At 39.6% G+C, this 27,497-nt stretch overlaps 1 protein-coding gene and 1 long non-coding RNA gene across 2 annotated transcripts in view; both read left to right on the plus strand.

The window, feature by feature from the left end:
- The window catches only part of LOC141749273 (uncharacterized), a 61,419-nt gene extending 42,371 nt beyond the window's left edge, over nucleotides 1–19,048 (plus strand). The window contains exons 2-4 of the long non-coding RNA XR_012589307.1: nucleotides 8,926–9,024; nucleotides 15,180–15,211; nucleotides 17,163–19,048. This is a non-coding gene — a long non-coding RNA (uncharacterized LOC141749273). The remainder of the gene's footprint in view (nucleotides 1–8,925; nucleotides 9,025–15,179; nucleotides 15,212–17,162) is intronic.
- Nucleotides 19,049–22,833: 3,785 nt separating this feature from the next.
- The window catches only part of SYN2 (synapsin II), a 195,463-nt gene continuing 190,799 nt past the window's right edge, over nucleotides 22,834–27,497 (plus strand). Inside the window, exon 1 of the mRNA XM_074602556.1 lies at nucleotides 22,834–23,404. Coding sequence (XP_074458657.1) covers nucleotides 23,037–23,404 — 368 coding nt within the window. The 5' untranslated portion in view covers nucleotides 22,834–23,036. The remainder of the gene's footprint in view (nucleotides 23,405–27,497) is intronic.

Consider the following 27,497-nt stretch of genomic DNA (forward strand, 5'->3'; position numbering starts at 1 on the left):
GACTTACCTTGCCTATCATCTGGGAATCATAGAATTGCCTAGGTTGGAAGGGACCTTTCAGATCATCTAGTCCAACCATCAATCTAACTCTGACAAAAACTATCTCTGAGCACTACGTCTACCTGTCTTTTAAACACCTCCAGGGATGGTGCCTCCACCACTGCCCTGGGCAGCCTGTTCCAAAGCTTGACAACCCTTTCAGTGAAGAAATTTTTCCTAATATCCAGTCTAAACCTCCCCTGGTGCAACTTGAGGCTGTTTCCTCTTGTTCTGTCGCCTCTTCCTTGGCAGAAGAGACCAACCCCCCCTGGCTACACGCTCCTTTCAGGGGGTTGCGGAGAGCAAGAAGGTCTCCCCTCGGCCTCCTTTTCTCCAGGCTGGGCATCCCCAGCTCCCTCAGCCGCTCCTCACAGGACTTGTGCTCCAGACCCCTCACCAGCTCCGTTGCCCTTCCCTGGACAAGCTCCAGCACCTCAGTGTCTTCCCTGTGGTGAGGGGCCCAAAAGTGGACACAGCACTCGAGGTGGGCCCTCACCAGTGCCCAGTACAGGGGGATGGTCACTGCCCCAGTCCTACTCACCGCACTGTTCCTGATACATCCCCATGTTTTCTCTTATCTTTAAGACAGCAATCTATCCACCAGAGGCCCTTTGCTGATCAAACAGTAGTTCCAAATGAGTCACCCTTCATCTGATGCACCCAAGGAGGCTGCGTTGGGAAGTGTGGGGCAGCCCCTGACAGCCCATCAGGGAGACCCTGGGTCGGTGAGCCCCTGCCTTGATGTCAGCCTCCAGCCCCTGCAGTTTATTCAAGGATGGGAGTAATAACAGCACAGCCATCCAGCTTCAGAAGGCATGGAGATGTTTCCCAGCTTTTCTGCTATGTATTGAATAATAAGATTTCAGCGTCTGTCTTTCCCTCTTTGACTTCCCATTTCGCCCCCAGCTATTAATGGCTTCTCCACAAAGTGCTCTTTGCACATGGCCCAGCTATCTGTGAGGAGAATATCTACTGCCTCTGTAGATAAAGGAGAAACAGGCAATATTTCTAATTCCTCTGAAGTCATGCTTTTATTCTCTCACTGTCTCTAAAGAAATAAGGGACAGGGCTGTGTTGGTTTGTTGATGCTTTCATATTCTAAAGTTGTTCCCAGTCTTCCCCAGGCCATTTTTGAATGTCTGACTTCCCCCGTGCGCAGCTTCTCCTTTGGCTCTCCAGCAGCAGCTTGTTTTTGCAGCTGTCTGGGGCAGAGGCTGACTCATGGCTCCAGACACCTTTGCTGAGTTATATCAGCCCACTATGTATTTTTAGAGTATTTCCTCTTTCATTCACTTTTTATAAATAAACTTTACATGTTAAACACTTCCTGAGAGGAAAACTGTTACAAAATAGATTGAGAGTGAAACTGGTAGATACTGGATAGGATTTAATGGAAATTAAATATTTACAGAGCAGAGACTTGAGAGCTATACAGACTTTTTCTGAAGAATCCTAAGGGCAGAAATCATCTTCTAGATGGCCTTGATCCAGCAAAGTGCTCAAGGCACAGGGGTAGTTTCACTGAGTTAATTGAGAATATGTATGTATGTTTAAGTGCTTTGCTGGACTTCAGCCTCGAAAACACTATGCTTTCATTTAAATTACATTTTTAGTGTTTATTTCTATCTAAGGATATGAATCTTAACTGCTTCATTGCGTTTATATTATGACACCAGCAAGAGACAATATCATTCTGTAAGTATCAATCAATACCTACAAATTGAAATGACGACAGTTTAGTTTTGTGTTTTGTTTGCTTTTTTAAAAAATTTAAATATTTAATAACTATCTGTAAGAGCCAATAAATCTAGGCCATTTTAATAAATGACTTATAAAAGCAAATTTACTTTTGGGCTAGTATTTTTTGTTCTGTGACGATCAGCTTTATGGTGAAAAAACCAACCAAACAACAAACAAAAAAACCCACAACAAAACAAGCCAAAATTTAAAAGCTTACCTGAGTCCCTTTCAACTACTTGAGTTCATAGATCTGCTTCAAGGGGAAATTATTTCTGAGGTAGGCGATTTCATTTAAACGACTACTTACAAGACACAAAGTGTGGGATGTGAACGAAGAATGTTAGTATCACCAACTCATTCTCCGTCTGTGCTTGGCTGTGACTTTAAAATAGAGTTTCTTTGTTTAGCCCCTTTGGTGAAGACAGTAATTCAGTATTTCGAAGTACTGATTAATACTAAATCTTTCGCTATTGGATCAAAATAATTACCCTTAGGAAAACTATCATTAAGTGAATCTTTTATTTCAATCAAATGACCAAAATATGAATGATTAATTTACACAATTAATTGAAACGCTGAAAATGTTAGTTTGATTTTTAGAAGCAAACAAACAAAAAACCACCAAAACCCCTCCACCCAGAAGTAGGAAAATCAGTGTGTTACAAAAGATTCAGATAGCGTAAGATCATGAGACAATTCACAGCGGGACAACATTTACAGTCATGAAACCTTGATGATAAAGATAAATAACAAATCCATTTAGTGAGACTAAACACATGCATGGCGTAAAGGCTTTCTTACATAAAGTTTTCCTTCACCTAAAATGGGGGGAAAACCCCAGCAGAATCAATCCAGGATGGTTTTGCCTTGAAGATGGCATTTGGTAGTTCATGTCTGGTACTCTGTCAAGAATTAGCCATGTGTTTCAACTGTTCAAGCCGATCTTAAGTATTTATTTTTTTAGAGGAATATAGTCTGTCTATCGCTGTATATTCCCTAGGCAGTATATCTAGTATATGATATATTTTATGTGCAGAATCTGATAAGGGAGCACGTGGGTTGGGTTTTGGGTGGTTTTTTGGAGGAGGGATGGGTTTGAAACAATGAAACTTACATGGTTGGTTTTTGTAACACTTAAATCTGTTCAAATGTCTCTTCCCCCCCTTACATAACTCCATGTTACTAGGTCCTATTTTTGCATATTTATCATATTGAACAGTCAGTGTCGGTGACTCCCCTGGGTTTTTTCTCCCCTGGCAGTAATGTCATGGGGATGAGGGAATAAGGAAATGTCTTATTGACAAAACTTTCCGAACTGTTTTAAGTGTAGCTTTAATTCTACAAATCTTCAGTGGAGCAAAACCTTCCTTCATCGCTTAGGTCCTGGTAAGATATTTTATACCTGCTTTAGACCACCTGTGTTAAAATTGGTTTGTTTAATGAAGCAGTCACATTAGAGTTCTAACAGGAGAGCCATAAAGAGAGTGAAATAATAATGCAATCAGACTAGAATTTCTCTAAGGGGAGTTCTAAGAAGTTGTGAAAAGATCGAATGAATCCTTTTGGGGGTAACTTGATGGGGGGTGGGAAGACTGACTACTGAGGTCACGAATGTGTTATGCTTTGATGGATAGCTTTGATGGCTATTCCAGATTCATTAAAAAGGGGGCAGGTTCTACAAGAAGTTAGATGTGTTATATTAGGGACTGGAGAGCCTTTGTGGGTGGTGATTTTGTTGTTTTGTGGTCGTTGTTTATTTTTTTACCCCTTTCTGGCTATTGTGAATTGAAGGACACTTTTAGATAAGCCTCAGTACTGAAGCTCATTTTGAATCAAAGCTCGAATATGAAAAAAAAAAAAGCTGACTATAAGAAAGTAAGAACTCGATGTCAGCCTGCATGGTTTCTTGTGTCTAAAATGAAGTTGTTGCCTGATCGGCTTAATTCAGTTCTGCGTTCTCTACAGTTTCCTCTGGTAGTAGCAGAGTTGGAAAAAACATTATAAAATTTTTAGAGGTACGTAATTTTGTCTTTCTTGTCTTGACAGCAGGGAAAGAAGGACATGACTATAGAGAGGGCAAGTTTACTTGTTTGTGATTATAAAACTTTTAATTTATATTACTAAAGCTTAAAATAAATGGATTTGAGCCATCCTCAGCTAAGTGACTCAAGTGAAATATCTGTAGGATACAGCTGCATTTAAGTCTTGAGCCTGGGTTACTTTCATTATACTTGCAAGTAAAATTGTCAGCTTTTTTTTTTTTTTTGGTTGGGGAGGATCATTTCTATGGTCATAAAATATTGAAAATGGAGATGGGATACAAATAAAGAGGGTATGTCTTACAAAGTTGGTAATGTTTCAACACTTTACATGTTTGCACTGGGACAAGATTATGAAAAAAATCAGAATAAAAAAACTCTGAAAGGCTGGAATTAACTTGGCATGGAAGAATACAGGAACTTAATTAAAACAATGCTTTCGGAAAGATCAAATGAAAATATGAAAATTAACTGCAAAGTATTGAATGATAATAAAACCCTGCATTTATTTGAAAACTAGTTCCATGAACCCTTTTCACAAAGATTACATACCAAAAGTGAATGTTAATTTGCAAGATGTATCCTCAATTGAGGTCTCAATGCCTCATTTCTTTCAGTGACTTTTCTTTTTGCATAAGATACATCCAACAGAAATAAGACAACCATTTAGTTATTTAGGACCTATTGTGGAAGAGAGTGAGAGGAATGACTGATTGAGCAAAACCTTTAAAGAGGTTTTCACTTAAGGATGCAGTTATGAGTCTTACTGACTCAGGCACCTACATCTTGAAGAATCCATAGGTATTTGGAGTAGCCGTAACTTGGTACGCGTGCTGGACTTGGCAGCGCTAGGTTAGCGGTTGGACTCGATGAATCTTAAAGGTCTTTTCCAACCTAAATGATTCTGTGATTCTATGCAATCTCATAAGAGTCTGTCATAAATATGGGACAATTTGGTGAGTAAATGTTATCACGCCTTCAAATACGCTTACTGAAGATGCCCTGTACATGGGCCACTTGGCATTATGGAACCGTCTTTGCTGTCAATGAGGGAATTCGCTTGTCCTCTACCCTCTTCCAGCTTCTCTCAGCCCTCCCTGAGGCATACAGAAGGTGTGAGAAAGTATCGGTAATTTGTTGTGCTGCACAGCAGTTAGGAAGCATAAACCCCTACCTGTATGAAACCTTGAGTTATGCACATACCCCTCACATGGGACTCAAAGTGATGGGGCAAAGAAAGCTCCTGTCATCTTTGCACCAGCTATGAAGATTGGGGGGGGCCGGTTTCCCTTTCTCATCCATCTCAAGATTGTCTTTCCCTGAGGCGTATGCGATATCCATAGCTTGTCGTTAAATGGATGAGGTTTTAGGACAGTCTGCCAGTCACATTTTCATTGGGACTTCTTCCCACAGTGTGCATTTTTACCTGCTGTGCAATGCAATTCAAGCCTCTTGCCTATCTCATTGTTTTATAATTACGCCTATGCATTATTTCCATATGCCTACACAAACCCACTGTCTTCTAAAGGTTTTCCCATATAAGAGCTGATGTGAAATTCCATAAACACGTCTGAAAATGATAGACAAATGTATGGAATATAGATTTGAGAGCATTTTTACTGTGTAGCTCCTTCAGCTTTTCAGAGGGAAAACAGACTAGGCACTGACTGCACAGCTGAAGATTCAGCACACCGAAAATTCAGACGAGGAGAGGAGGAGAGTATCATTCTCGCTGCATCCTTGGAGTAGGCATACTTCAAGTATGTTACAGCTTTTAGCAGTATTGCTGGGGTTCTGCTCTGTTCCTTTATCTCAGCTAGTGACTCATACTGCAGTGCAACGAGAGGCATCACAGTCAAATCACCTATCAACTTATTACTCAGGGCAAAGTAATTGTGGTCGGCATGTTAAAATACTCCACTGAGTACTTCATACTTCATTTATGAAATATTAGAATTTTCCTTTGAACCAAATCTCTTCAGCCTAAATCAGCTTAATACGTCCATGGAATCCCCCTGGCTCTCTTATTCATGTTATTTCTCATAATACACTTTTCTGTTCTGCAGGTTTTGTAACAGCTGGCAGGGTGTGTGTTTGCAGTCCCAAATCTTATCTGAGGGTGCATTTCTACAACATCAGAAGATAAAACGCCACTGGAACCTTGTAGAACTTTCCAGTCTGCCTTCAGACTGAGATTTGCTAATGGAATATATTGCCAGAAGTAGAGAAAGGTTTTCAGCAGGACTGGTAGGTTAAAAACAGAAGCTGGGAGATTTGGAACAAGTGTAATAGTGAGTTTCCTAGGGAAACTAGAAAGTGCCCTCTTTTTCCTCTTGATTAAATTTTCTATATAAAAATCATTCTTTATACTTAAGCTGAACTTTTTTTTGTTTCTGTTTGCTTGAAAACTAAGCTTCTGAAATCTTCTGGTCACTGAAAGTATGAAAACTACTTTTCTTATAAAATATATATTTTTTAAAAGTGACTTATCCTCGTTTTTGACAAGGTTACTCTAACTGATTATACCAATAATCTATTGGATTACTTTTATGCTATATCTGCAGGCTATAATTAAAGGGATTTCAGACCTAATAATTTTCCCCGATACTGTGCTTTCTTAATGATAACACATAAAAGGAAAGCAAGACCAGAGAGCAAACGGGAGTATGTAAGATGCAGAGCAGGCACAGTAGCAAATCTCATCATGTGGTCACACAAATAGTAATGTCTAGCACATTTCTACAGCATTTCAGAAATGTTCTGCTTTCACATACATTCATTCATCGATATCCAGTTAAGTTAAATCCATTTCTCAGGACACGCTACTGTTTGGCAGGTATTGGCTTCCATAATGGGCAGCTTAGTTACAGTAAGATTCTGCTGCAACACTGAGGTGGTTTCTTGTCTGTTTGTTTTCGTTAACTGCCACTAAACCCCTGTGACTGGCCTAGTAACGTTCTGTCAGTCTGCATGTTTCTATCAAGCATGTTTTATTATGTTTTATTCTCTCTTAAGTTCTCTTTAATACGTGTGGAACCATTGTCACAGGACCCACTCATGCTTTCATGTTCTTCTGTGGTGGGAAGACAGTCTTGTCTATGTTTGCGTCAGCCTGGTTATGAGAAGTCAAGTTCTGTTAACGCTGAAGAATGGAGCTACAAATTTAGAAATTAAACACAACTCTTTGGAGGCAAACTGATGGACAGGGCTGGCAGGTATTTCCTTTACAGGCAGTCACTAAGAAGCGGTCTGTAACTAGCTAAGAACCAGAGTACTCCTGGAAAGAAGGTCACAATTTTGCACGCTATTTTTGTTAGGATTTTGAATTGTCAAACAGAACTAAAGCCTGAAGTTATTCTCTTCCTTCAAAGTGTACAGGTCACGTTTAATGATCGCTTTATAATGACTGAGAGGCCTGCTCAGAAACCAGTGGAGGAGAATAAGCAGGTACCTGTGCACACGCACTAAAGCAGCAACTCCCAAATCTTTATGAACCATCGCCACAGTCTGCACCACCATCACTCTCCAATTGTTTTCTTTGGCAGGCCCCCCAGTGCTGCCTCCCTGGGTTTTTCGCTCTTTTGCACATCCCTGGATTTCTGCAGTTCCATCATGGTTTTTCCTCTCTTCTTTCCTGTTTCTCCTTTTGTGCCCGTTTCACAGATCCCCAGGAGAGCTTCTCTTTCCCTGTTGAGCCCACAGTACAGGCCAAACTTGAATGTTAACATACCTCACCAGCTGGGAAATGCAATACCAGAATATAAAGTTAAAACATAGAATCTTCTAGTTTCAAGCCTATCTGTCACTAATTCTCTAATTTGGAGGATTTTTTTCTGTTTAAATGTGCATTTTGGATATAAAATGTATTAGAAATTTGCTTAAAGTAAGGGCAGTCTTAAGTAAATCAATTTTGCCTTAACTGCTGCTAAGCTGCTGAATGAAAAGGGTTTTGTTTATGTGTTTGTGGGGTTTGGTTTTCCCCCAAGCCCCTTGTGCAAACAGGTATATTGGGGAAATCAGTTACTGAGGTCAACTAGATGTTCTAAAATTGTAAAATCTATAGTAAGAATTATTTGTAATTACCTTAACGTATTTGTTCTTAATATATTTGTTTAAATTTCCTAATTTTTTTTGCAATGGAGGTCTTTGATTATCAGTTTAATGACTTTAAACTGCCATTCCAGTTTATTATCAAACCTCTCCCAACAGTCACACATTTGAAAATTGTCTTGTTCGAACAATGAACTTTCTCTCTGGCACCAAAAATACAACAGCTACAGATCAGACAAATAAGGATGGCTGTGAGTGAGTAGCAGGTGGTGAAGGTAGACTGGAAAACAAAGCCATGTGGAAATAACCCTCAACTGGAACCGGGCACTCTATTGACTGCTAATTTGTTCCTTTCCTCATTTGTGAATTTTAATGACAAGCCTGATGTTTGCTTTTCTGTTTCCTATTTATAAGTATTTGAACACCAAATGTAGACATTCAGTATCATCCTTCTGTTTCTATGTTTGAAAAAAAAACCCAACACCAGCCATTCTCAAAACACTGCTGTGAACAAAACTCTCTTTGACGAGCAGCAGCACTATGACTGAGCCATCTGCTTGTGAAGAATTTCAGTGGATGTTTCTGACCTATGCTTTAAATTCGTTTACTAGCTAGCACAATTAATACCATATTACAAATGACAGTGTACTAATGTTTTTGTAGATATACTGGAAATATCATCTGTTTTGGCTGTGATAAATCAGTTGCTTAGTAAAACAGAACTGCAATCTTGAGAAATATACAAAATAGATGACTGAAAATCTAGGCATTAATGCAGTTATGCTGAATGCAGCATTTACTAGCTGTGGGAAACTCAATCCAATTCACTATAGTAACCTGGTAAAGACATGTCCATGTATATCTTATCTTCACAATATGGATCATATTTTCATGATCCAAAAAAATAGTTAGTAATGTAACTTAGAAGGTATCACGGCTGATTTGAGTAATGTCTATTGAAATGACAGAATATTTTCTTTGTAAGTTGTTGATTCTACTTTTCTGAAAACGCAAGCACAGTTACTGACATCTTTTTTGTTGCGTTCGTGTCTTGCAGGCTTCTTCACAGCCTTGACACCTAGCAGGGCTTTCTCTGAATGAAAGCAAATCTGGACTCTGGAATACAATTAAGGTGTACCTGGATTCTGTTTCCCAGGTAATACTTTTCACACATGTCTTAAAATAACATAAAACTGTCCGATCTGTACTTATCAGCTTTATGCTATAAAATGAATGCTGTCACATTATATTTTGTCACAAATCTTAAAATGACTTCTCTAACACAGATTAAAGAACTGAGCTTTCGTCTCTGTAGCATTTAGGAAAAGGCTTAGTAGTTACATGTTAATTATTCACTGAATGCCCAACTTGCAGGCTTCTGTTTGTTTGTATGTCACACTGTATTCCTATCTTCTGTACCTACATGGCATTATGCCTTTTCATATAACCTGTCACTGTAGTGTAGGTGCTTTTTCAAGTCCTAGGTTGCATCATATCACCAAACAAGAAACCTTGTCCTGTTTTCCAACAAGTTTTACTCTCTTGGAATTCAAAAACATTGCTAAAAATTTGTTTCTTGACTTGATAAAGATTTGCCAAGTGATGATACATGACTTTATATGGTAAAGGTAGTGATTTTTTTTTTAAGTCTTTACTCGTTTATTTCCCAAGAGTATGGGACTGTACTGCAAAAAATAGTAAGCACTAGTATTCGCATTTTACATATGTTGATGCCAAACGATGAATAGGGAAGCAGTGACAGAGTGGGTAATGGAACCAAGCCTGTCTCTGATCACTCAGCCCCACTGGATTTCCTTTGCGAGCGACAGTATGTTAAAATTACTTTTCTGTCATCTTGTAACTCTCATCCCCTTTCTGCAACAAAATACAATAAATCTTTGCAAAGTTGTGATTCAAGTACAATGAGAAATTGCATGTGCAGTGGCATGCCCGTGCGGTGCTAACCCAGGCTGGGTAGACACATGGCGTGTGTCTGGCAGTCTGGCAGACAGCAATTTTAAAAAAAAAAAAAAAAAAGAAAAGAAAAAAAAGAGGGACCTCACATGTACACTTTTATCTAAGTATGTTTCTTCCCAAAGGCCCTACGCAGTTAAACGCTCTAACCCTGTTAGATAGTTGTTTAGGATTTGTATTCTCTTCACTGGTGTTTGATATGTTGCCCTGGAAATGAATTGGGAATTTAGGGAAATGCAGCTTTTAGTGACGTGAGCCAGTAAAGGAGAAATATTTCACTGTAGTAGGAGTCAGGACACAAAGATCTCTTTCTAGCTATTTACTTTTACCAGAGGTATGTTCTTTAAAATTATGGGACCTTGAACACTGTTTAAGAGGCCCTTTTGTGTATTTTTCATCCACCTAATACAACAGGGAGCTACTTGACTGAGAGATATTGCAGGTATTGTGTGTTTAAGTGCATTCAAAATACTCTCTCTGTGTTGCAGCTGACAGGCAAGATCATTTCAGACTTAAAAATAATGCAGTACTACAGTAACGCACACATCTAAATCATAAATGCATGTGAAAAGACAATACAATGTTAGAGATCCAGCTCTGTTACAAAATGTGAAGAAACCAGAGAGAAGCAGCTGCTGAAGGACACAAATATTATTTAATACTACTAGTGAATGACTACCCCTGTAATAATACGTAAAATCTTAGAAGCTTACTGCATGCTGCACGATGCTCTTGCTCAAACAAGATAACTCAGATGACTGAATTTATCATCCTATTTTAATGTCTTTTTTTTTTAAGGGCTATAATCAGAGCTATTTGTGAGCCTTCAGACTCACTATGGGATAAAAGACACGGCTGTGCTACCTCAATAATGAACTGAGGGCTGTAAATAATATCCCAGTAAAGGATTCTTGGAGACAGAGACATCAAATTTAAGGGTTAATTTACTGCATAAATACAGCATCGACCGAAACTCTTGCAGTGTGCGGCAGACTAGTCTATTTTTATGACTTAACCTTTACTGATCCACATCTGTTAATCAGCTCTATATTATGCAAATGCTATTTAAGTTTATAATGATACAACTGAATGTCCTTGGCGCTAAAGATGCAAGATTTTTGGATTCTGCTTTTAATCATATTCCTGGATGGTGATGGCTTCACCTCTTGGATGAGGCTAGCTAATCTACTTGCTTCCTACTGAGAGAGGTCTGTTGCTACAATACAGTGACTCAGCTAATCTAAATTCTTGACTCTTCTGCCTGAACTTGAATATTTTCCCTGTATATGGAACCAAAACATACAATTCTTCTGTAAAAATAGGCAGAAAATTACTATCAATTACACATAAAACTAGGTAATTTATTTCAACTACTTTGCCAAATTCTGTGATAAAGCTAGATTTCGTGCAAAATGTAAGCATCTGACTTCTCCTGACGCTCTCATTGCCTTATATTTAACATAAATATTTATGCGTGGATTTTGGTATGTGAAGAAGCAGCTCACAGAAAGTTAAAATTGCTGTGCGTGCAGGACAAATACTAAATATTTTTCTATAAATAAAATTTTAGGCATTGAAATAAAAAAACTCCGCCATAGCTTTCATAGTTGGCAAAAACGATGCTACCTCGCAACTAATTATCATTTTAGGATTCCTACTGTAGAGACCCCCCTGTGTTTGCACATCGAGTTCCCTTGTATGCTATAGAGACAACAGCTGTTACGGGAGGAGGCAGTTCTCATGCTGCGATGTTCTCCTGGATAATGTCCTGCCAGTTGTCAGAATTATTTATTTACTTATTTACTGGGGGAGGGAAATGAGTATAACTTGGGCGTCTCTCCTTGTGATAACAGATGGCGGAGAAAGAGGTACACCCTTGGAGTGATGCCCGCATTTCTAGATCAGAGCTAACATCAGTGAAATAAGCCAGCTAAATGCATTTTGAATGGGACCTAATATCTTGTTAAAGTCTTCTCTAAGGGTTCTTATCTCAGCTTTAATTTCCCATCTCATGACATTTCACATGTCTGCCTTCATGCTGTGGTTTGATGTTCACTCCCAAGCTGTAATAGTTATTCTGCTAAGGGGCAGGCGGGTAGGTTTTTCATCCCATTGCAAAATGCTTTATGTTCAAATCTAAATAGAAGGAACTAAAACCAAGCAAAGGTCAATGGCTGTTTATGTAACTTCTAGATACAAAAGGTTTGGGGAGTTCCATAATCTATTGTATTACTTGAAAAAAGCTCTAATATTAATCCCAACAAGCAAGGAAATATTGTGTAAGCAGGGACAATGTAACTTAGTTTATGTACTTTATGTTAGTTTTATTTTATTTCACACCGAAAAGAATAGGAATAAGATAATTCTAGCATAGCACTTCTGTAAAAGGTGGGAACGGGGATTATTACATAACTTTTAAAAAGTCTTGTAGCATTTCTCCGTGTCAAACGTCAGAGATTATCTCTTGCTCTGTTTCAGTTCCGTAGAAGAAACGGAATTAATCTCTAAACCCTAAAATGGTTCTAAGAAATCAAATGCTTAAAGCGCAATTGCTCTTCGAATGATGTAAAACATGGGATTAGCGTAATGCAAGTGCAGGACAAAATAGCTGTAACATAAGAAGTCAGACCGTCTTCCTAATGTCCTAAGACATTCAAAGCTTGATAAAGACATAAACGTGTCGTGCCATCTTGCATCTTCGTCTTTTAGTCCTATTGATTTCAAAGAGCATATCGGAAAGGAAATTTCTTTTGGTTTTCGTTCATTTGTGGTCTCTGAAAGGAGTATAGCACTTAATGAAACAGATAAAATTTTAAAATTGATGTGACAGTTTTAAGAGTAGTTACAGCACATTAACAACCATTACTTTATGAGTTCAATTCACAACATCATATAAACATGTCACTGTGATGCACTTTTCTTCTTGACAATACAAAAATATATTGGGTAGATTGGTATCCGTATTTTGTATAGCTGTTTTCAGATATTTTTAACTAGGGACATCATAAAGATTTGCTTTTAGAAAGCATTCAGACATCTATTTTTATGTCCAACTGATTATTAGTGGGCTTTACATCCCAAAGTAGTGTGGAACATATACTTGCTGCAGTACCGATCCAGCAAGTATGGAGTGGAGCAGAGGTCCTTCTCGATTTTCTTGTGAAATTAGGAACTTCTGAAATAAACTTTTCTCATTAGTGGACAACTAAAGCAGCAGCACCTCATTAGAGGGTCATAGATTTATAGCGGCGTAAGGCAGTATTTCAGAGCATAAACGATCATTATACAGATGATGACAGAATGCTGCCTTCAATACAGAACTTACTATAGAATAATTTTTACAATATTATTTTTCCTTAGCTAGTACTGGAGTTACTCTGGTTAAACACAAAAAGAAAATTAGCTGACAACAGCACATACATTGGGCTACCATTTATTGTGCGCTCTATTGGACAGATCTAATCAAGAATTTAGGGCAAAGTTATCGGCAGGTGGTACACAGTCAACTTCAACGCAAGGGAAGTGTCCTTACTTGGCCTTACTCTGCGGTTATGTTATAAGGACATTTGGGCTTTTAAATCTCTGTGAAGGAGAATCTGTTTAAATTCTACATATTTGTAAAAAGAGAAGAGGATCTTTGGCTCTTCACTGAGCAGTAGTTTGTCCAATTCACATGATTCTAATAAGCAATGAGGCAAACTGTTTCACAGTCCAATACACTATAGTAAACTTATTCTTTGGATTCTTAAGATCACTTGCCCACCTTTTTTTTTTTTCTTTTGCTAGAATAAAAATTCTTAGGCAGAATTTTCATTGCATAACAAATGGATGATACTAAACTCACTACAAGCAGCAAAATGGAAATAATCTTGCTGGAGAAACCTATGAACAGAGACGAGGCAAAACCTTTGTAGAATGTTGAAGATGACAATAGTCTATTTGGCAGCATTGCGCGGAGTGACACAAAAGAGGCCTAACAATTTCAAATGTGGGGCTGGCTGCTTTCAATTGCAGTGAGAGTAACCAAAGTTATGCGAGTCTCTAATGCTTATGGGCACAATCTCTGTGTGTTAAAAATAATTCTTAGGATTTAATAAGTCTTAACTGCTTAAAAAACTAAAAAATGTCTAAAAACGTTTCAGTAATGTTACATCTTTGGTGCTGATGTACAAGGGTATCTGAGACACAAGATTTCAGGTTAAGAGGCAGTTTATACACATCTGAGGGACAGAAATCAAACCAGAGGTTTAATGGGAACTCTTTTCATCTTGATAATGGAATTAATAGGGTACTTCCTTAATTAGGAGTCCCAGTTTATTAATTTTTGATTTATAAACAACGACGTAGTCAGTATTTGTGACCTGTGTCTTCTAGGAGATTATTTGTGACTGAAATGTTGACATCTTGTAATAGTGTGAAAAAGAACTTAAAACTGCGAACTTGTGTTAGTTGCGAGGCCTGCACTGGTTTGTGCAGTGTATTAACTTCATATGAAGTCAGAATGCAATTCTGCAGTAAATGACTAAAATTTTCTACTATACCAAAGCCCTAAAGACTGACAGAGAGAAGCTTGTCTTCCTACACTAGCCCTGCCAGAATTTTGAATTATCCTCTGAATACAGTTCCTTCTACAAATTGTTTGTTTATTTAATAAGAATAGAATTCATAGGTGCATATTCCCACACTTTTCCTGAGAATCTGATTCTCAACCTTGCAACTGAATTGTTGAATAGTTCTACTATTGTCATCTGTTTGTCAGTAAATTATATATTATAGTGTTCTTTTGTATTACATAGAAATGTGGCCTTAATGTTTTAAAAGTGAATTTTAAAATAGGCAAGTGCATGTTGAATAGGATGCTCTAGACTTTATGCTGGCTTCCAGTGTGCTGAAGGAGGTACGATAGGATTCTGACAGCAGGATTTAGCCAGCTGATTGCTAATCAGAAGTTCCAGGTTTGCTAGAAAAGTGAGCAGTACAGTGAGAGCTAAAGGGTCTGTGAAGCAAGTAATCCTGAAGGAAGTTTGTTATTTTTCCTGGGTCTCTTCCCCCCCGTTTTTACGTGGAGGATATCTCAGTCTTTTAGCTTTTAGGATATAGCAATTTAAGGGATGCTGTGTGCATGCATTTACATTGGAATGTGTCGTGACTTTCACATTCATCGAATGCATGTAATTGTATCTGCACACGTACGTAATATGTGTCTGCGCGTATATTTATACATACAATAATGTATAAGATTTAAATTGAATAGTTTACACTTTACTTATAAAGTTGTTCTTTATTTTAATTCTTTACATTGCAGCTGACTTTTTCATGTCTTATTTTATAAAATAGATTGGCCTTCATTGACAACGGTGAGATGAAAGGTAATTTTTGAATCCTACACATTGCATAGTACTGGCTTTTAATTCAGTTGAGAAAAAAATACTAGCAAAACATAATAGTATTATTTCACTCATGTGCTGTCATCGTTTCAGTTCTTTGCTCATCTTGCATGTTGCACATTAATAGCTTATCAGGTTTTCACATACGTGGTATTGAAAATTAATTTGTGGTAACTAAAGCAGACAATTAATTAGGTAAATGTGCATTCGTCTTAATCATTTGATAAGTCATTTAAAAAGAAAATTACAGTTTTATTATGAAGGCCAGATTGGATGTAAATACCATATTTTGTTCTCTGTATATAATCTAGAATTGTGGTTTATAGCGTTTGATTCTTTTTCATTATGACCCAGCCGGTCCTGGGCTTATTTTTCACTACGTAACTGTTGCTGTTGATCTCGCATTTATCTATTCAGTCAGTCAGAATATGAGTCAGAATGGTAGGATATTTACACTGTAAATTTCATAACATAAATAAAAAATTTGCAGAAGAAAAACCTTAAAAAACAGACCAAAACACTTTGTGTGGATTAAATTGACTTTTATGTATGATTTAGCTAGCAGACTTGTTGATCTTCAGAGGACATTCATGCACTGTTTAGCCTCTTATTTGGAGGATGAAAATTATCTTTATGTATCATTGGGTTTTCTCTGATTAGGAAAATCTTCAGGTTTTAAGGGACAAAAAAGGCCATTCCTGTGTAAGCACGGTCCATCTGAGCGTATGCGTGTGTGTACCTAGAACACATCAAGCCTTCAGCTCTGCTCTTCTTAGCAGATGAACATTTTTTTGTCTTCTGCAGTTTTTCTATAGCGTTTGTATAGTATTCCTTGTTAATTTTATTCTTTAGCGATCAAAGAAAGTAAAGTTCTAAATTATACTTTAATACATCTTATGAGGAATTTATATTTTTCTGGGTTTTAGAAAGATGCTTTTTCTTCTGTCTTGGTCAAATTCTGGTGTAACATTCACTGTGACTTTGTCTTATTTTTGTTACTCATAACACCTACTATTTATTCCTTTTCATAATGGCAGCTCTCCTCCACACTGAGAAATGTCCAAGTTTTGCTGATAGGATTATCCCTAGATAGTATGTGTAGTTTGTAAACAGTTTGTTTAGAAAGATCTGTACTCAGTCTGCAAAACAGTAAATGTCTCTTAGTAGTTGAGACGGCTCTGCATTACAGAAAATCGGCAAATGAACTGATACAGGACAGTCTTCTGGATTAGAAGAGGAAACACTGCTCACCGAGATGCAAAGAAATAAACTACCTGGTTTTGAGATTAGTAGTATAATAGAGACTATGGTTTCAAAATTAAAAGAGTGGAAAATACAAGAAATACAGCAGGTCATATGGGCATACCACATTTATTGCTGCATTCCTCTAGAAATACAATGCCAGTAAACAATACTTTATATCTACTTTAATATACATATATTGTCACGTAAATTGAAGGTGTGTGTTCTTCTTCATGCCTCTTCTTTATATATTCAGTGTCAGTCCATGTGTGTAATTGTTGAATTTTTTGCTATAAATTTTATTTAAAAGTGAATTATTTAGACTGCTGTGGCTTGAGTTCTGAAATATTTGCAAGATTGCCTTCAGCTTTTAAAGAAGTTGTCTGAGTAAGGCTGGCAGTATTTGAGCCTTAATTACGTGGTAAAAAGTGCTTGAAGTTCCTTTGTATTTGTATCAATGTATTTTAAAAGAATAAAATAAAAAAAATCCTTAAGCATGGGATATAGTGAACCAAAAAATAAGATAACAGATGTATTTTAGTAGGAAATGGAAAGGTAACTGTTACTGCTATTATAACTCCAGATTTTTGGAATCGAGGCAAACTATTTTAACAGACTTATCTCCTGTAATCATTTATTTGACCTATAGTTACCACTCATGTCGATCATAGCCTGTCTGTTTCTATTACAGGTTGTTCTCACATCTCTCTCAGAATTTTTCTGAACTCCCTCCTACACCTCAGCAAGCGTTATTCATGAGACTACAAAGCCCTCTTCTGCGGTACGAATCCAGCCATGTTCAAAGTTTGCAAAAGTAAAAGTCTAATCTCCAATAAATTATGATTTATCAAATAAATTGTCATAGGTTTTCTACATAGGATTTAATGGACTGCTGAGCACAGAGGATGTACAATACAGTACATAATTTTCTTTTCAGGAATACTGTGTGCTTTCAAATGTAAGGAAATGCTGTCAGAGAGTCTTTGGCTTTTGTACTGACAAGGACACAAAATGCATCTTTTTGACATTGGCACAAGCGAGTTGGGTTCAGTCACAGCGCTTTAGGGGGGCAGCATTTCCTCCCGTACTCCCCTTGTGGGGGAACGGCGGCAGGGGAGAAGCTGCTGTCTCGGGAGCACAGCAGCTGAGGGTTATCAGATGCTCTCCCGGGGCACAAGTGGGAGCAGAGGCGGCTGCTTTTTGCGACCTCCTTACATACCGTTACAGCCATCGCGTCCTCTCTGTGAACGCTAGGAGAATTAGTACAGTGCATTTCTTGCCAATACACAACTGTTTGAATTGGTATAGTTATAAAATGTGAAATTACATAAGGCCAGGTAAAAATTTACTAAACTGCCATAAATAAACCAGAGAGCCCTTATATCTTAATACATTGACCTAACAATTTTGCATAGCACCCTGCCAGTATTTTGTTAGCATTTCAAGTTCCTGTTACTTTTTTGTGAACTTTTTGTAAATTGAAAGTCAAATTTCCCAACATGATTCAAAACATACATAGGTAGGCATATCAGAAGAAAATTATATTAATACCAAGAGTGCAGCCTAGGTAATAAAAACTTAGACTTTAAATGACCATCTGACAAAAAACAATTCAAGTTAATTTGTGTCCTCTGATAATGTTCATAAATCAAAACATGACAGCCTAGATTTGGGAAGGGAAGATCAAGCTGATTTTGCGTCCTTTCTAAAGCAATAACTGAGGCAGTTACTCCCCAGTGTGCCTATTTCTGTCACATCTTCATATGGTTTAACCGTGCTTCTGCCACCTTGGACAACAAAATGCAAGAAGATCAGAAATAGAAAGCTGACGTGTTTTTGCTTCAGGGGCATTGTAACAGCAGGAGTTCTGGGAGAGTTCGGTGAAGATGTCTAATGGAACTAAGTGAAAGTGTGGGACCGCTGGGATAGGCGGTCAGACACCTCTGAGAGAAGTTGCTATGATATGCTTGGAAAATTGCAAATTGGAAAATGGGGTATGTGTTTGATAGAAATAATACAAATGTTGGAGTATAGATAAGGACTAGCTTTTTAAGAAAAGCATTGCAGGTGAAACACCAGTTTGAAATTTGAATATTTAAAGATAAGTAATATTTCACAAATTCAGCAAATGCACTTCATACAAACATTGCTGTCACACTAACAGAGCATTGACTCAAGGGACTCCATTAGTCTTCACGAAGTCTTCGCTATTAAGTCTTCGCAGTAATCACATTGGTCTATCTTACTAGTTGGTGCGTGTCTTTTAAGGGAGAAAAATATTTTAAAAATCAGCTACAGATAAAACACGGAAAAGGTTGTATAGTGGTATTGTCAACATTATGTCTGTTTAGTGACTCACATGTATCACTAAAGATGGGTGACAATAGTGTACATCACCTTTATATACTGTGTATAACATCCTTGGCATATAGCAAATGTGCACTTCAGCCCCTGTTTCTGCTGTATTTTCTTTGTATGTGTGTATTTTATTTATCTCTGTGATAAACAAGTGTCATATTTCTATGGAGTTTGTAAGAAAATTTTTGATGACCTACTAGCATGGGTTTAAATAAATTATGAGGCTTTTAGAAAGCCTCGTAAAGCTGATCTCTCCGAGGATTGCCAGGTGATACCCTACAGTCCAGCAGAGTACTTTCTGTCTAGGACTTATTTTCAGCACAGAGCTTCCGTTTAGCATTTATCATGAAAATAGGCCTAAGTGCCTGCTATTCCAGGCTCGGTTACACTGTCATCTGCCAACAGTGTTCCCTCCCCTCCATTCTGGCTTGTTCCCATTTTCGGCAGGTCAGTGGTTGGGAAATGTGCAAATTACTTTCCTGAGGCAACTGTTGTCACCCTGCACAAACTCCTTGCGCTCCCCTCCGGTACAGGCAGCCGCTTTCTTCCTTCGTGCCGGCTGGAATGAATGTTTAGACCTGAAGGTAACACTTTGCTGAAAGCGTGGCATGAATGGAGATGCATGAAACAGGATTCACTCAATAATGGAATGTTTTTTTCTAAGGATGTGAGGTGTAGAAGTCCATGTGGCTTAGAACACATATTAGCACATAAAATACAAGGAAAATGCTTCCCTGGATTCTTCCCATTTCTTTTATCTATTACTATAAGCACAGTATGATGTACAGCATACAGGCTGAGAGGATTAGTCATTTTTTCTCCCTTAAATGTAATTGCATTTTTGTAGACTTGCACATTTTTGTAGATGAATAGCTGATAACGTGAGATGTTAAGTAGTTTTCATTTCAAATGTATTAATTCAATCTGCTCAAGTGATAGGTATCCCCAATTTCTAGCACGTGTAAGTCGATTCTTTCACTTCCACCACGTATGGTTATCTGAAAGTTGCTTCTCTTACATGCTAATATAACTTTAAGAGGCATTTGACCAGCCTAAAGTTTAGTTTTAAATTATAATAGCCAAAGAATATTAAATGAAATCATACCGGCCCTAACCTGCTTGTAAATTTCTTTTATTGTTCTCTTTTTTTTAAGATGAATCCTACTGTAGTTGTTCCTGTGCTTATACTGGTATGCAGATGCGATAAGTCATTATAAAGTGTACTACTTAGGATGCTTCATCCTTTCTTTTACTTTTTTCCCCTCTCAGTTTGCCAACACAACTAATCCCCAGTAATTGTATCCTTTTTTGCATAGCTATTTCAGTGTTAGGAAACAAGACTGGATTTAAAATTGCCGTTGTACTCTCTGCTTTGATATCGACTCCATTTATGACTTTTGTCACGTAACATACCGGCGATTCGGTATTCTTCCTAATGGACACAAGCTTGTTGAATTATCTCGCAAAGATGTCGTGAGGTGTTGAAGTACCGTGAATAGTAGGTTGGACAAAAAGTGCTGTTAGTTCTTTTTCAGGCACAGCTTTATGTAGTATTACATTTAGGAAGCTCTCTGTAATATTCCATCCGTACTCTTCAAGCCGAGTTTTCCATTTACAGTAACAGCGATGCCACGTGAAGAACTCTGCTTTTTGTTTTGTTCTGGACTAGGGACCAAGTTCTTTAACCAAATTCAGTTGCCAGTTGCCTTGGGGCAGTTCTGGCTGTATAAGGTTGTTAAAATACTCTATGGGGTGTTTTTAAAAAAAACCAAAAACCTCTGAAGTCTAGCATTTGAGGATGATTGATTATTTTTTTAAATTTTAGTCAGCATAGTGGTAATGTAAAGAGATAAAAAAGCCCCAAGTACAAATTTCTGAGAAGGTGCTCATATGGAAGAGACCGTGCAAAGTGAATATAGCTGGGAAATACCTTCTTTTTATCATTCTGCATTAGCCGTAAGATCTGAGTGCAGAGGGTGGGTGAACAAGGCTTCTGCTGCTCATCCAAGCATCTCACAGTTCCTGGAACCAGAAAGGGCAACTGGATCCGAGAGTCTGTTGGCCATGATTACAATTAGAATCAGTCCACGTCATCTTAAAGTCAGCATTTGGCTCCACTGAGAATATATAAGAAAGTACTATGGATGGGAATCGGATTTCATCAATCAGAAAACAAAAGTTTTCCACACAAAGACGTGAAGAAGGGTAGATCTTGCGTCACTGAAATTTGAGCAGCCTAACCAGTCTGCTTAATAATTCCTCTATTTTGTTTTATAGTAATGGAGCCCGACATTTAAATTGCTCCCTATCATTTCCCGTAGCTACATGTGTCTTGCCTTCGTAACAAAGGTGCAGCTGACACAGAAGAGAGATTTCAGCCCTGTAGGAGAGACCTGGTTAATAATTTTGTTAATGTGCACAGCAGAACGTTCCTTCTGCTGTGCTTAATGTGGCTCTGCAAGACTGTCTGCTTTTCGTCAGGAAAATCAGCAGGTTCCGAGTACGTATTGGAAGCAGCCTGTCCAGACTGGGGGCGGGGGGCATTTTTATGCAACCACCCTTCAAGCTAGAACAGTAATTTAAAAATAAAATCTAAATATAATTTTTCAGTATAAGACAGGTTAAGAGTGTTTTTCAGTAATCTCTTTACAGGGAAGGGAAGCGGTTTCTATCCTACAAAAACGCATCTTTTGAAAAGTATCATCCGTCCCCTTTTTCTTTACTTGGACGCCTGCTCTTTAGAAATGAGAAGGGAGGGGGGATTGTTGCTGCAATTATTCAAACAAGGATGAATGAAACGATTCCTCAGCCTTGTGATTTTTATCATCTTTGCATGTGTAATGTCAGTAGAAGTAATACATATGCACCTGGCATGATGCAGTGTTCTGCCTCGGTCTGTCAATGACTGGCGCCTCTCTCGTGTTGTAGGTGACTTAACTCAAGTTATTGTGTGTACATACAAGCTTTTTAGAAATCTGAATAGCCCCAAGATATTTTAACACGACGGAGAGAAATTTATTCTCTCTAGATCTCGCTAGACAAAAATTTATGTAGATATAAGTGCAGTTCCACACGGGCCAGGGATCGGTGAAGTGACAGAACATCCCCGCTGCAGTTGAAGCCCAGGGTTGTTCCGGTTCTTCACATTTCCTGTGCCTTTAACGCAAAATGCCGTGTCTGTGTGCGGGCTGTGCTGCGGCTCCATGCAGCCAGCGTGTGCCCCTGGTTCCTCTATGGGGTTTAAAACGTCAGCATCTTCTAATAGCCTCCGTATTTTATTTAATTTTCGGTCATTAATATATGAACTTTTTTCTAAATTCAGTGACTCATTAAAAAATCCTATGCAGTTCTGCCTTTGAGCGTGTAGACTTTGAGCTGTGGACGCGTTTAGCATGAGGAAAGCGTTATCAGGTCTCCAACTTTACAAGAATCATCGCTGCCTGCCTTGGGGGTGTGTGATCTCAGACCACCTGTTACCTGCAGCGCGGCCTGGAGAGATCAGCTGCACAGCTTTATCAGCTGATAAAAGCCTGTATCATACGATGAAGGCTCAGTTATGTATTTTATGTTAAAACAGCCCGTGATTATCCCAAAATTCAAGGGGAAAGAGAATTCGCATTACTCTTAAAAGAAAGACCGGGTTTTAAGGTATGAAAACGCACCGCTAATTCTCCCTGACAACGTGAAACTGCCTGATGCTGCCCAGCCCTCCACCTCCCTTGAACTGTTTGGAGTTTTTTTAAGGAAAATAACCACCGCCGTCCATTGGTCAGGGGCCGCACGGCCTCCTCCCCCGGCCCCTGTGGCCCCGCGCTGCCGGCGCCAGCGGGGTCCCTGCGGCTACAGGGCAGCGTTACGCAGCCGGGGCCGCCGTGCCGTCCCCGGTGTCCGGTCCCGGTGTCTGTCCGTCCGTCGCCGGGGCTGACGGCGGGGAGCGGTGCGTGTGTCCGTGTGTCCCCCCGCCCCGGGGCGGGAGCGAGGCTGCGCGCGCGGCTGCCCCCTGGAGGCGCGCGCGCGGGCGGGCGGTCGGCAGCGGCGGGCGCGCGCCAGCCGGCCGGTGTCCGCGCGGCTGAGGGGAAGGGAGGGGAAGGCAGCGCCGCCCGCCTCGGCCGGCAGTGGGGCTGCGACCGAGCCCGCCTGCGTATCGCCGCGCTCCGCCGCCCGCTCCCCGGCACAGCCTCGCCTCTCCTCCTCCGAGCCCGGCCAGATGATGAACTTTCTGCGGCGCAGGCTCTCGGACAGCAGCTTCATCGCCAACCTGCCCAATGGCTACATGACCGACCTGCAGCGGCCGGAGCCGCAGCAGCCGCCGCCGCCGCCTCCCTCAGCCTCCTCGGCCCCTGCCTCTGCCTCCCCGGCTGCCGAGCGCCGGCAGCCGCCGCAGTCGGCGCCCCCCCAGCAGCAGCCTCCGCCGCAGCAGCAGTCGACGGGCAGCAGCTTCTTCAGCTCTCTCTCCAACGCCGTGAAGCAGACGGCGGCCTCGGCCGGTCTGGTGGATGCCTCCTCCGCCGTCTCCTCGACCGCCGGCAGAAAGTTCAAGCTGCTCCTGGTCATCGACGAGCCGCACACGGACTGGTAGGTGCCCCCCGCGCCTCTGCATGCCCCTCCGCGCCCTCCTCCTCCTCCTTCCCCTCCCTTGCACTGCGGTCCCTTTCCCCCGCCGGCGCCCTCCCCGCTCGGCGGCCGCTCTCCGCTTCCCCGGCAGATGTGGGCTCACCTGGGGGCGGCCAGGCGCCCCTCGGGCCCCGGGGGGTGAGGAGAGCCGGGGTGGGGGGGTGGCGGGAGGGCCGCCCGGCAGTGTCGCCCCCCGCCGCCGGGCAGTGCCTTCCCGCCGCCCGGCCTCGCTGAGGCGGCAGCCGCGGGGCTGGAGCGAAGCGTTACGGACTGGAAGACGGAGCAAAAACCGGCGAGCCCTGCAGCGCCTGACTAGGCACCATAAGCCGTTTTCCATCAAAATGCTAAATAAAACATGTTTATCGCCCTGAAAAAAACCCCGATATCCTGTGCTCTCTAGCGAAAAAAAGAGGTCGTGTATGGGTGCAGGTAGGATTTAGGTGTCTTAAGCACGAATTTCTGTTTTGAACTGCGGGTGGTTGTAGCGTTACGTGTGGTAATTGATATTTATGAGCGGGCTTGTTTTCACGCAGGTCCCACTGCTTCTGTTGCAGCGTCTAAAATGCGTGTTTGGGTGAAGGTCCTTCAGGATACTGAGGACCAGCCCTCAGTTTTACCTGTAAATTTGTGCGATTGGGTTAATTAACTTCGCAGGTTTTGTTTTGGGGTGGGTGTTTTGCTTCCACCATCACCATAAAAAATGTGGTATTTACAAAACATAGAACTTGTACGTCAACTCATTTCTTCCCTGTGCGTGGCTGCTACCGGTAGGAGAGGTTATAGCTTTTTCAGACCTGTTTATCATGGATAGACTCTGCTGGATGCTGTATTTTATAGGAAGGTTGTATACCTATTAATCGTTCACTAACTCGTTTCCCTCTAATGTGTGTTTACACATCAAGCTGTGAATCCTCTCATTTGCTGTTGCTAATTACAGTATATAAGGTTTTAATAGTGCCTTAAAATAATATGGAGTAAAACAAGTATGTTTTTATAACACTGACATCATTCAGTAACGGACTGTGGGTTTGTGATTTTATTGTCGGCTTCTCAAATTTATAGCCGTACTGTCGAGATGGACTTGTACAGTTTGCTTTAAAATGGTACTTTAATAAAATACTTAAAACAAAAATGTAAGGTTTTATCTATAGCAAATACGTTATTAATATGAAGATAATATTAGCTGTTACATTTTTCGGGTTTTTGTCTTTTGTGGTTGTGGGGTGGTTTGCTTTTTGTTTTTGTTTCTTTTTAAAAATACAAGGTGGTTGTATCTGCCAGACTAAGACAGCCTCTGTACCTACGTCATGGAGATGCATCCATGGACATTGCTCACTGCCTTGCAGATACGTGTATTTATTTAATATTCTGTGGTGCACAAATGTTTGCTTGGTAATTTAAATAACTGTATATGTTCATAAAGTTTGTTTCTGGTAGAATTTTTCTATACCTACTGAAGCCATCCTGCATATTATAAACATGGCATGTTTTATGTACTCGATAAATGCACCGCAAATTAACACGTTCTGTCAGCAATAGCAAAGCTTTTAAACCTCTGCATGGTGGATGCCTCCAGCAGCACTCCAGGTAGGAGACTAGATGCAGTCACAAATACACACAAGGTTACTCATGCCTGCTTGCCTTTTTTTTTTTCTTTCTCGTAGTATGTGACATGGATATGTAATTCTAGAAAGAGCAGTTTGTTGTTATATTGCCTCTTTCCCCTCTAAAAACCTAATCATTTTGCAACCGAAGATTTTAAAAATAAATTTGGAAAAAAAAAAGTGTATTCTGATAATACATACAGAAGAGTTTGTTCTATACCTTCAGAAGTATGGATGTCCATATTGACAGGTATTGAACTGCTATAAAAGTTGATTATATGAGCTAAAATGGAATGTGTACGATAATTTGGAAAAAAAAAATACCGAAAGGTTCGAACTGCCAATAGATGCATTTCAGTGGTCTGATGGCCACCACGCTAGCTACCCTGCCTGGTGTGATGCATTGACGTACAGTTTAACAAGATGAGGTATGTAGAGCTGCTGTCACGTGATATACTAACCAAGCCCTGTCAACAACAAGAAAAACAGTACTAAATCAATCTCTTAGAACCTCTAAAGAAACAATTTCAGTTGATATACGTTAATCCTGAGAGGGGATCATATGCTGGATGTTTGTTTTCGTAATATTTTGAGCTGCATTGTGTTTGTCTTAAATTGAAAATGTATGTATTGCTTTTGGATCTTTTGGATTGCAGTTTCAATAGAAATAAAAGAATTTCAGTCTGGATCACACTGAAATCCTATTAATTCAGTATCATCTTTTTAGTAAGTGCCAGAGGAAGCATTCAGCACCTCCTTCTGTCAGCAAAAGATGTTGCCTCTTACCTCTATCATCAAAAGGACGTTTGTTTCTAATATATGCTGTTTCTGTTGAAGATTGACTCATACTTGAAGTCTGAGATTTAGTAACCCAACATTATTATTGTCGCTAATGGAATCATATGGGATATTCTACATATAAATAAATGCTCGATTGTTGCTTGCGTTTTTTAATCTTGATCTTGGTGACTTCTTTTATTGTTTTCTTGCCTTAAGAAGTTACAAGTTTTGAAACTCTCCTTTTCTGTTTCTTTACTTTTATGCTATAGGATAGAGGAAAAAATGGGTGAATTAACTACCTGTCCTAATTTGTGTATTTTTACCATGTTATATTATCTGACTTCTTAAGGAGAGAGGGCAAATGCAGTCACGTGTCAAACCATTCTCCTTTCTCCAATAATATTCTCAACCAAAGCTGTGTTAGAGCTGTGAAAGACAATTGTTTTCCTACAGGTTCTTTGTAAACTTGCAGCTACGTAGATGAGAGAGACCTCTAAGGGCTTCTACAAAGGGCAGAACTGCAAAGTAAGGTGATATCAAAGACTTTATACCAGCTAGTAGCTTTGTACATGCCTCAGTGGTGAGCGTAGGAGAAAAATGAAAACAAGCTAAAGCTTGTAGTCAACTACCAGAGACAAAGCCATGACAAGTGGTCTTCGTTGGTTCTGGTTCTTGTGGAATACTTTCTGTTAGTCACTTTACACAATAAATGATCCTTCGGTGTAAAGGTGAAAGCAAATGGCTAGCGATCATTTTCATCAATTATCTTTGAAACCTTCTGGCATTCTAGAATATCACCGTAAAGAAGGGGTGACCTGTAATGCAAACATCCTTCAAAGGGAACAGTACTATTAATTTATATGAAAGCACTGGAAAAGATAATTTTATTTTCTGGTCTATTCTTTATGCATTTTAATGTCAGGTTCTTTTCATCTGCAGCTGCATACTGAACAGACATTTTCAATACCTTAACTGGTGTTCAGAACCCTTTTCCGAGTTACCCCATCTAGTTGAGAACCTTACGAAGTATTTAAAGATGTAGTGGAAAAAGGGTGTGATTCACAGACACTTCGTGGATCTGTTGGGAGGGGAAAGCTTCAAGAACCAACGTTAGGTTTAATAATGATTTTATGTAATAGACTTCAATGACTGTTTTTCAGCTTTAGCTGTCTTTGGTGATATCTTTACAAATGGAGGAAATTAAGAAGTAAAATGATTTGCTCAAGGTCATCCAAGAGGCTGGTGACAGAGCTAAATTAAAACCCAGGCAGCTTGCTTAACCTTTTCTTTTAATTCTCCTTTCCTAGCTACTGGTCTGCGTTAAGTGTCCAAAATTTTCAGCTAGATAAGTTTATTTTAAAATGCATTTAATTTCCTCAGAAAATAACCATTTTGTTCTGTATACAAAATGTGCTGAATATTCAGTGCTGAACAAGCAATTGATTAGAGGCCGTACATCAGTGGCAAGGTGCCAAAATGCTGTGTATGTAGATTATTATCTTTATTAAAAGCTTATGTGTAATATTTAGAAAGCTGTTTCAATATTGGAAACTAATTATCGCTTTGTCTGCTTTGTGCTTTAAAGCTTGAATATAAGACTCATTGGCAGTAGTGATGAAACTATAAAAAGGAACAAATGGAAAAATTTTGTTATTGTATTTTTAAGCACA

This window comes from Larus michahellis, chromosome 10 (assembly GCF_964199755.1).
Source record: "Larus michahellis chromosome 10, bLarMic1.1, whole genome shotgun sequence".
NCBI classification, from domain to species: domain Eukaryota; kingdom Metazoa; phylum Chordata; class Aves; order Charadriiformes; family Laridae; genus Larus; species Larus michahellis.